Genomic DNA, 11990 nt, shown 5'->3' with positions numbered 1-11990 from the left:
TCAAATGTCATCTTCAATTGTTGAACATATCTATATGCATGCATGTTAGTGGATTAATTGGTGGTGTTTGTTTGTTGTGAAATGAAAAATAAGTATGCTGTAGAGTGTCTATGTCTCTGTAGAATTTCATATGCAAAAACAGATTATAAGAAGCACTACATGTTCTTCTGTCAGAAATGTTGCTTTCTAAAATATTTGTTGGATTGGAAGATCAAAAGTGATGGTTCTATGGTAAAAGGAATGTTGCACCTAATAGACCAAACATCAAAAATTAGGATGAGTTTAGTTTTGTCACAGATATTCTATATAGCTTCCAATAATTGAATAAATATTCACAAATTCTTGCCAACTTGTATACTGTAAAATCTAATGTTGGAAGTAAGGGAATAAGTATCATTATTTGTCACTATCTTTTACTTATGTCCACAAAATTTATTTGTACTAAGCTCTTCTTTATATTTGAATATGATTATTTAACAAAAAAAAAAATTCCTCCAGACTTTCTAAAATTATCTAACATTAATTTCTGTTTACAAACATAAATTTTACTTTTATAAAAAAAAAAATCGTAACTTATAATTTATGTCTAGAATTTTCGCCTTCTAAGATAAATAAGTAAGAGTTTAATTGATATGCACCGACGGTGTAAAATAGTTTTGCACAATCGTCCAATAAAAAATCATTATTTTGCTATGTCATATCAAGAAAGTGGGATGGAGTGGGGTGATGTGGCGGAAAACATGGTTGGTATTGGTTGACAGTGTAAAATTATTTTACACCGTCGGTGCATATCAATTAAATCCAATAAGTAAATGTACTAAAATTTAAACTTCTATATACATGCAATATTTAAATTATACTCACATAGACTAATTTATAATATCCATCCAATACTTTAAAATATTAAATATACTATATGAATCAATTCTATTATGTATAATTTATTTAACTCATTTTTAACTTGGTAAAAAAAACTCATTTTTAACCAAAAAAAAGTAACTCAATATTTTAACCAATGTGCATTTTAATTATGATACTCCGCAACAAGGGAGGTTGACACTTCGCTCAATAGATGTTCTGATGTATGGATAGATAGGAGGGAGAGATACTTTGTGTTGATTTGACTGAAGTTTTTCTACTTAAGGGATAGAGAGTTAGGATTTTCCTATAATACAGACATGGTGAGGCCTATCGTACTCATTCATAATTTAAGGGTATTTACTCATCAACTAATGAAAACAAACCACATAAGTGGATTTGCATGTGGACCCATAACTAACTTGTAACAATTAAACTTTTGAAGTTGCATTTGTGGATTTGCATATAACTTGTTCTTATTGGTTGATGAATACATACCTTCAAATCATGAAATGATAGATTAAAAAAAATTTATAGACAATCCTCAAAGCTGCTTCAAATAAAATGATCAAACATAAGAAAATGTGTTATGACAATCAATATTTTATATTATATATTGATATTTGACATTTTGACTTCCTAGCAGAAGAGACTCTCCGAAAAGAGTTAAAAGAAGAATGGGCATTGTTCATAAAGAATATAACAGTGTTACCAAACCAAATAAACTAACACCAAGTATGTTTTGGAAAACACACAAAATCAGGTTGGACTAGAAGCTACACACACCAATCAAACACTTCATTAGTCAAACACTTTGTGGCTTTTTTCTTCTTTGCAATTTTTGACACGTGGTACTGTAGTGTTAGCTATATTCACCATTCTGTTACTTCACTGATATTTGATGACAGATGTGCCATTCAACATCGTTAATCATGCAAAACAAAACCATAGGGTAGGATTATGTTGCCAAACACTATTTGGTATTGACACGTAAAATATTTTCTTTGTAATTGTCACATTTCCTATTGTACCTTCAATTTGTTATTCACTCTTTTTTATTTATAAGTATAAAAATTGGAATACATCAATACTTAAAATAAATAGAGTAGGCTCTCTTTAATAAAAAAAGTAACGTGTGGCTTATAAACTAATTTGTAACTGATAGTTTTTAGCTGATAAGTTAATTTATAACCTATTATCGATAAGTTAGATAATCGAATTTGTACCGTTTGATAAAAGTAACGATTTAATTAGCTTATAACTATGAAATGATATAAAAATATGTTTAATTAATATTTAATTCTTTTAAGTAAGAAAACATAAGTATAATTGGGAGAAAAAAAAATCACCATAAGATTTCAGCTATAAGAACTTACTGTATCAAAAAAAAAAAAAACTATAAGAATTTATCAATTAAGTTATAAGTTCATCAGAAAAAATGTTACCAAACAGATTTTTTAAAAATAAATTTATAAACTATAGACTATAAAACAAAACTTAAAATTTAACATTGTCAAAAGAAACGTAATTGAATAAAATCAACATTCTCTTTGTTATTTATATTTTTTTTAATTTGTATAAAATAGTCAAATGCGACAATTATCATAAAACGGGAGGATTATACTCCTTCTAATCCTTAATATATAAAAAAATTTATTTTTTAGATACATTAAAATATTAATGTATTTAATTTATAATATAATTTAAATATAATAATATTTCAACGTATCTAAAAATTGAACTTCTTATATTAAGGACTGGAGGGAGTACAAGCGCATAAGTAAACAAAAATTGACTAAGCACTCAAACAAAAGAAGTTCAGCCGCCTAATAATACTGTCAAAATAAAGATAATGACCCTTTCTTACTTTGTCTATAAATAGCTTTTCATTTTCAATAAAGAAAATAAGAGGAACAATTACTCCCTCCGGTCCTTTTTATAAGGAACACTTAGGGCAAAAAATTTGGTCCTTTTTATAAGAAACTTTGACCAATTTTCAAATGTTTTAAATGTTCAATTTCACTTATGCCCTTATTTATTATGAGAGAGAATTTAAAAATAAGTAAGTTAGTTGAATAAAGAGTAATTAAATAAGGGTATACATGGAATAAATTAAAATTTATAAGAGTATTAAATGAAAATAACTATGTTAAAGTGTTCCTTATAATAAGTACCGGAGGGAGTACAAACTAGTCTTAATTGATGATTTGACCATCTATTTCATTTCAAATAGACAAAGACAACGTGTGCTCTATAAAAATGACCCCACATAACTAACCTACATACAACTTGGTCACGCATTTTTGAATAGCATCTAACTTGGTATATGCCAAACAAAATGTGATGGGTCCATTTCACATGAAAAATAAGATAAGCATAAGATGAGAGATGCATAACATGACAAAAAAACTCATCTCCTAAACCATTTCTTATATGATCTAACATCAACATTAACAGCATGTATGGTATCATCGTAAGTTTGTTAGAATTTTGTGAAGGTGGTCCAAGGGGAATTGGATTAAATGCAGTTATTAACCATGCAGTCAAGCTACAGTCAGCGGCAGCATGTGACTGTCTGATTGAAATTGGATGGCACAAATTTTGTTGCAGTTTTAATTTTTCAAAACAGTAAAAAAAAATTGACTTTAAAATCTAAATCGTTTGAAAAATAAATCAGTAACATGTCTATAGAAAAATAAAAATTATGGTGGAACAAAGTATAATTTATAAGACTTTAACAAAATCTTATTTATATCACAGTAGTACATATATAATAATAATAATAATAATATAGTAACAACAATATTAATAAGGCTAAGACTGGTTACATTATGGGAATGTAACATCCACATGATTTATTACAACATACCACCATACCAGAACAAGACCTGCCAAGCATTATAATATCTATAAACCTAAACGATGTGAAGAAAAATGCAGTAACTAAACTACCTTTGATTTTTGAGTCAAGGGAGTTTCACAAGATAATTAAGATAGTGTCAATCCCTTCTAATGACACAATAAAAAAAAGCCAATAGTACACAACTTTTCACATTCACTTTTCATTATTCAGTACCATATTGAAACATCTGGTTGTTTGTAAAGTGTATCAATTCCTACTCCTCCTCCTTGTAGTTGTAGATCATCCTTAAAATCAAAGGATGTCAAATCACATGAAGAACCAAACATGATATTGCTGTTGTTGTGGTTGGTTTCGAATGGAGCGTTTACGGCCCTAAACCGGTCAAAATGACTTTCCTCGCGAGTAAAAAAGTTTGCTTCCATCGGCATTCCTTGCATTCCTTGACTCGAAAAGAAATTGTCCTGTTGTTGTGGCTGAATGATTGGCTGAGAAAGGTTTTGGTGTTCAACAGTTATACAATTGGTGGGACTTGAGTTCTTGTTTGCTATGATATCGGTATCATAGACTGACATTAGGTCGCTAATCATTTTCTGGCCGTCCTCCGAAACACCAAGTCCAGTTAAATCGAATGAAGGTGGAACCAAAGTAGCAGACTGAACTGTAGAATTGGGTTGAACGAAGCTTTGTGGGAAAATAACGGGCTTAACCTCGGTAACGTGAAAGTTAGGGCCGCCATAACCAGCAGAACTGTTTCTATATGGACAGTTCAGTTGATGATTGTCCCTAGAAGACCTGTCTTGAAAGGCGAGGCGAACTTCACTATAAGGACATTGAGGATGTTCACATGTGTAGAGTTTCTGATCCATCATCATGTTGAATTCGCTAGAGATCTTCCTCTTCCTAATGAAATCCAAGTTTGTGATAACCTCAACCTCTCCCTTGATTGGAGGAGAAGGTTGTTGAACTGGAAACCTTCCCCTCATCCTGTCCATCCCAAGATTGGATGGATGAAGATTTTCGGGTTTTCGGTCATCCACGTCAAAGTTTGACTCATCCTCAGCCCCATCAACATCATACTCGCTGCAATCATTGATGATCATAGAACCACTACCTCCGCTAGAGGACAACGGGGGACAATAATCCGGATAAAGCTCTCGAGCCAAGGCCTCCTCTTGGTTGATGATAGCAAGCCAGGTTGCACTTTCCTTGGCCGTCATTTTATCTTGAAGGCATTTGGACTGCCTCACGAGCTTGCGAATCTTGGCTATATCAGGAGACATATGCTTGATAACCGCAGTTAGAACGCCAACTTTCCATGCTTTTTTCAGATCATGAGGTTTCTTGTATGGTGGAGGGCCTTGATCTTTAGGCAAACCGATCTGTGGCCACCACTCTTCATTTCCGGTTGGCCACCATGGTGGAGGAACACCCTTCTCTAATGGGAAACGCCTCTGAGGAGGATCACAGTGCTGCATAAGTGCAGATAAGAGAGAACCTAAGGTCGTGTCTTGTAATTCTTGCAAGGTGTGAGGAGTTGGACCGATGGAATTGCATCCATCATTCTTCCCTGGAATCGCGTTATCTGCTTGATACTTGGATATGGCAGCCGGACCATTCCTATCAAACCGAACCTTATCCTTCCACCATTCACGAAGATTGTCAGATGCTCCGGTCACAGGTTTTCCCTTCTCGGGAATTATCCCGTAAACAAATCCCTGTGCCTTACAAACCTCCATCATTTTCAGCATGTACTTCAATATTCCATCTTGAGCTCTTGACATCTTTTTCCTCCTTGCCTGTTCCTGAGACTGCCTTGCCTTTGCGGCATCAATTCCTTCTTTAGCCTTGGTTTGCTCTTTCAATCGCTTGAGACGCATTTTGTCCCTCCACATCCTTCGTTCAAGCTCATCCACATCCATTTCTTCATCACTGTAATCATCCTCCACTACCGAATCTGGCTCAGTTTGCCTCACAGAAATATCCCCTTCCCCAAGTGTACCACAGAACATATCCAAATCACCACAAAACCCCATGTCATCAAACATCATCATCGTTTCTCCGAGAAAACACCACTAAAGAAGACCCAAAGGACCAGAAAAATCAGCTTCAACCAATAAATTGGGTTTTAAATTCACCCTCTTTTAGCTCTAAGCACCAACTCAAGTCAATGAACTCTCAAGCTTTTTATAGAACTTTGCACCTATCAAAATCCAAAAAACAAAAAAAAAAAAAAATTAGTCGGATTCGAGATGAAGTGAATGTAAAAACTAAAAAGCATCAAATATACACAAATATCTTAATTGAGATTCATTAGCCACCTAATTTTCAAAAGCACATACTTTTTTCTTCTCATCTAACACTATTGAATAGAGACTCAAAAACAAGATTGATTCAACAAAAATAGAAATTGACTAATAAGTACATGAAATCAAAAAATTCTCACTTATATCCTAAAACAAGAAACAATCATCAATACACTAAATAGATCAAAAGCAGGACTATCATATGGTTGAACAGATCTAAATCACACACAAACCAAAAATGAAAATCACAAAAACCACATATATAGAGCAAGCTTCAATTAAAAAAAAAAAATTCTAAGAGGATTCTCTCATAGACACATCATCAAACACATGGTAAACACAACAAAACATAAAAAGTTTCAACGAATAAATTGCCAAGAATATCAACAAAACAAGTAAACTATGAAAATAAGGATCTAAGAACACCAAACCAATAATAACAAGCATTAAAATATCAACATCAAACTAAGAAACATAAAATAAATTCATCTCTTAATCAACAAGCTACTAAACTAATAAGAATAAAAATCGAAACTTGAAGAGAAAAAAACATCATGGTAATAATGAAACAAGAAAAACAACAAAAAATAAACAAAACCCATGAATTGAATTGAGAAAACAACTAGCAAGAAGAAACTGAATAGTATAAAAGATCAAATTTTTATATGATGAAAAGAATCTTACAAGAAATAGAGAAATGGGTCTTGGTGGGTTTAGACCAAAGGTCAATAAAGAGGCAAATTTGGAGAGTTTTGTGGAAGATATAGAGATGGGAAAGAGAAGAAGAAGGAAGGTGAGAAGAAAGAGAGAGAGTTAGAAGAAGAAGAAGAAGAAAAGGAGGAACATGATATGATAGAGAAAACACAACAGGGTGTTGAGCATTATCTTGGTTTTATTATATTGTTTTGGTGCTATGTTCTTTGGTGAATGTGAATGTCAAAGTGGGTGTCTTTCATTATTGGTGGTGGAGTTAAATTAAATTATTTATATTTATAAACTGTTTTTTTTATGTTATTAATTTTGACATATGTGTTTAATAAAAGTAATAGTGTATTTGACGTGTTTATTTTGTGTATTCTTTTTTTGAAGGATTATTTTGTGTATTCTTGAATATACTCACCAGTGTATTATTCAAAATTCTAATATGGATCACTTCATCAAGTGGTTTATGGTGAATCAGTCATAAATAACATTATAACGAGTATGAATTTTACAAAATTCATCGTTGGATTGAAAGTTTATATTATATAGATCATTCATAAAAAAAAATTAGAAAAATTGAAAATCATTTGATATGTTATTGAGACACATCAAGATTAACGGTTTATTAAATAACGTAAATCTTGATGGGTCTCAATAACATATAAAATGATTTTCAAAAAAATTTAAAAAAATTATGGAAGATCTATACGATATAAACTTTCAATCCAACAGTGAATTTCGTAAAATTTATATTCGATAGATCATTTGTCCACAGTGGACCACCTTCACCGTAGCATTAGCCTACATACTAACTATAGTATGTCTATATTTCAAAAAGGATGTTCCCTAAGTCCTACCTCAATGTCGAAAATGTTACGTTGTTTTTTTTTTTGATAGAAAATGTTACGTTGTTTTGGTTCGAACTTGAGATCTCACAATTATATGTGAATTTAATTTTCGTGGATTATCACTTCATTTAGGACAAAAATATATATTTTAAAATGGATATGGTATATGGTGTCGATAAAAATGTTCAAAATATTTACGATAACAAATATTGTTTCTTGAATTTAGAGAATAATGATGTTTTTTATTTTTAGAATTGAAAAAATGATTAAATTAATACTGGTTTAATTAAAACAGTGGAAAGTAAATATAATTTTTTTTAATAAACTAAGAGAAATTATATTAAATCAAAAGACAATTCCTCAAACACAAAGTGTGTCGGCGAGGAACTGAAAGGTATACATTACATAATTGTTAAGCCACAACTAGCCAGAAAAAACAAAAGAAATTACACAAGAGCTTGAAAACAGCATAAAGGATTCAGCCTCCGATAAAAATAGTCAAAATCAAACAAAATGTAGCACGATTAATTAGATCATAAGTAAATATACTTATGATATTGAACCGTCATTAATTAAATCAGTGGCGGAGCCACAATAGGGGCAAGGGGTGGCCACAGTCCCCCCCAACATTTCCAACTTTTTTTTACACTATATTGATATACTATTAAATTGCATGTATACATATTTTCTTTTTGCTGATAAAAAGCCATATCCTTAATCACATAAAAGAATATTAAAATAGATATATATGAAAGATTACTACTCCCATTTTATCATAGATTTAATTTGTATTTATGAATAGATAAAATAATTCTTACACCAACATTAATCATAAATGTTGAATTATTAAAATATGATTTTTTTTTACCGTGATATTTAGTTAGGTATCAATATCTCATAGACAAAAATGCATTTAAAATGACATTTTAATATAATTAATATAAAATATGACATGACATTCAATTTTATCTATGAGAGTATTCAACTAAATTCCGAAGTACCAAAATATTCACCTTATTAAAAAAATACTCATCGTTAATAATATCTTTCTAAAAGAGATACGTTTACTGGAAAAATATTGTATCAAAATGAATTTTTTTTACTATAATTTTTATAATCTCTTTTTAAGTGTTTTTTTGTCTTTTCACATGATATATTTCTTCGCACTGCTATATTCTAAATGTAATTGAAAAAATTAAGTTTAAAGATGGTTAGGTAAAAAATAATTCACTTATTTCATTTACTTATAAATTCTAAAATTATTTGTATATATTGAACACTTAAAATTTATTTTTTCTCTTCGAAATTAAACTTGTTGGACTTGGTCCCCCAAGTTTTAATTCTTGGCTCCGACCCTGAATTAAATCATTGTTTAAGCCATAGAAAATTAGGAGGAATATGAGTTTTTTATGTTAAAACTTAAAAGTATCTTCAACAATTATTAGAATTTCTGAAAGTTTGTTACCACTAATCTTCGATGAACCATATATTTTGATGGTTGATGTTAGCACTTGCCAAAAATAAATTTTATATATAATATAGATGTGTTATAACTTCTTAACTTCTTATTACTTCATGTTAACTTTTTATTTGCCAAAAATAATTCTTCGTACATTATTGGTTTGGTTAGCACATTAAACAGAGATGATAAATTAAAAGAGACAAAATTGTGATTATATTAAAAAATACTAAATTATTCTTATTAATTATTCATTTTCGAAGAATAATAAATTATTCTTGTTAATTATTGATGTATTTTTAACTTTTTATTATCATTATCATATATACAAAGTAAAAAATAATAATTAAAATTAGTACCCTAATTATATTTTCTTTTAATTAATATAGTGCTTCTCTAAAAAATGGTAATTAGTATCTTAATTAAGGATATCTAATATACAGTAAATTAATATTAAAACTTGTATGGTCGATATTTATAAAATATAAAAAATATTATTTTTAATATAAATTTTTTTTTGCCCCCAAGCTTAAGTTGGCATGACCCAAATTAAAAAGGGTCATGTATGGGACACTTGCTAAATATACCTAAAAAAATAAAATTAGTATTAGTAAAATAATTTTTTACTCCCTCCGGTCACAATTATAAGTAAAAAACACTTTTTAGATTCATTGAAAAAATAATATTGTATCCGGTTTTTATTATTGACCAGATACATTACTTTTTCAATGAATCTAAAAAGTAGTTTTTTTCTTATAATTGTGTCCGGCGGGAGTACACTTTTAAGATATTAAATGTACAAATTTTAAAATAATATTTTTTATGAATATACTTAACAAGTGCATAACATTTTCAAATTAAAAATATGGAGGGGAACCCACTTGGGTTGGTCCAGTGGTATTGGTTTGGATCCTTGGAGTATGCTTCTCACAAGGTCCCCCGCAAATGGAGGAGATTTGACAATACATGTTCGATTGCCTCAGGTGCCAATTTCGACGAGCTTTAAATAGGTCCATACAGAGAAAAAAACTCTGGCTTTAAATAGGACTCACACAAGTGGACGGTGAGATTGATCCCATCGAATTAGTCGGTCCTAAGATCGAATACCGAGTCTTAAAAAAAATATGGAGGGGTAGACCGGGTAGTAGTAACAATTTTTTTTGGGTTATGTTAATATGTGCCGGCACATGATAAGATATCCTAACATAGAAATACTGCATTTAATAATATAAGAATTTTAATTCTTCAAAATGAAAATGCAGAAGTTCCATAATTTCTATATTTGATTCCTTCACATGTCAAAGGCACAAGGTAAGATTCTCTTTTTTTTTTTCTGTTTACAAAGGTAGGAATAAAATTTGAAATCCAGAATTTGAGGAGTAACTGAAGTTAGGTTAATCTGATCAAGCCATCCCAAAGCTTGGTATAATGAGTTACTAGTGGTTCATTTATCATGAGCAGTGTGTACAGTATTATGATTAATTAATACTACTAGTAAAGTTGCTGTTTTATTTTAATTTTTTTTCTGGCTTGTTTTGTTTTTGTGTGGTGTGGTGGGGTCCGTATATGTCTCGTAGTTTGGTTTGGTGATTTTGATAAGGTAACCTCACTAACAATTAACAAATTACAAAGTCCAAACACAAAAACAGAGACACCTCAATCAAAGACACATGTACTCCTCCAAAATTAAGTAGAGAAATCATATTTTGGACATAATTTATTTATTTTGACTAATTGGACATAAGAAATTTGTTGGCTAGTAGTTTGTGCGTACTGCCTCAGTTCAAAATATAATAAAATTAAGTCAATAAAAGTTAATATATTTGTTCTAAATTTTACATTAAATATATCAATTTTTATTGACTAGATTTTACTTATATTTTGAGACGGAGGGAGTATATCATATTGTAATACTCCCTCTGATCATTGATATAAGAAACACATTACATTTTAGGTTCATTGCAAACTGATGTATTTGGTCAATAATATAGACTAGATACACTAATTTTTTAATAAACCTAAAAAATAATTTGTTTCTTATATTAAAGACTAGAGAGAATATACTGTGTATAAAAAAAAGTAGAAGAGAGAAATATAAAGATAAATATATATATGTTGGCACATTTATAATTTTCAAATAATATATATATCATAGAATACGAAAAATGTTAACATATAACATAGATTTTGTATTGGTTGATGGGTATATGTTCTGGACCGAGCTTACAAGCCCGGACATCCAAAGATCACGAGCAAACAGAATCGAACAGGCCTTAATACACGGACATTTGACAACTGCTCGACATTCCAATGGTTATATTCCTACTCCTCCTGTAACGTCAAATTCACCGGAATGAATGAGCATTAATTGCTCATCAAGGCTTTCCAGCAGTTTTCCGGCAGCCACTTGATGGTCATTAATGTCATCAAGGGTTTGACCGAGCGCTAGGGGCTATATATGCGTGACTCATACCATTCACAAGGTACGTATTATCTAACACTGAAAACATCCGCTTCACACTCTCACTAACTTGAGCGTCGGAGCACCTGCAGGTACACAACCCCCCTCCGCTTCAACAGGGGTCATCAAGAGATTAACGCCGACGCGGTCGCATATTATGATCAGGCACGATCGGTATATGAATAAGTTGTTTAGAAAACACCTTAATAATATGATTAATTTAGTTCAACAGTGTTTTTTAAAAAAATTCGGTGTTCGGTCAATAACCTAAAGGACATCAATTTTTTTATCCTAGCAGAGATCATATTTGAAGTTAGATTTGCACACTTAAATGTCTCAATTATTCACCACGATAGATAATTAATTTAATTTACTACTAGTATTAAAATATGATTAATTCAATTATAACAACAAAAAAGAAAATAGTACATAAATTAACTATAATTTCTAACGTGAATTAAATTTTGCGTCAAAAAAAAAAAATGAATTAAATTAA

At 30.5% G+C, this 11990-nt stretch overlaps 1 protein-coding gene across 1 annotated transcript; it reads right to left on the bottom strand.

The window, feature by feature from the left end:
- Window positions 1–3649: 3649 nt before the first annotated feature.
- Window positions 3650–7109, bottom strand: LOC123921775 (ETHYLENE INSENSITIVE 3-like 1 protein). Its single transcript, XM_045974447.1, has 2 exons — window positions 6709–7109; window positions 3650–5921 (listed from the first exon to the last, which is right to left on the bottom strand). The coding sequence occupies exon 2, from the start codon at window positions 5770–5772 to the stop codon at window positions 3928–3930; it is 1845 nt and encodes a 614-aa protein (XP_045830403.1). The 5' UTR covers window positions 5773–5921; window positions 6709–7109; the 3' UTR covers window positions 3650–3927.
- Window positions 7110–11990: the final 4881 nt, after the last annotated feature.

The sequence above is a fragment of the Trifolium pratense genome, linkage group LG4, assembly GCF_020283565.1.
Source record: "Trifolium pratense cultivar HEN17-A07 linkage group LG4, ARS_RC_1.1, whole genome shotgun sequence".
In the NCBI taxonomy this organism is placed as follows: Eukaryota; Viridiplantae; Streptophyta; class Magnoliopsida; order Fabales; family Fabaceae; genus Trifolium; species Trifolium pratense.
Note: the sequence above shows the minus strand (reverse complement) of the source record. Positions and strands in the feature narration are given on the sequence as shown.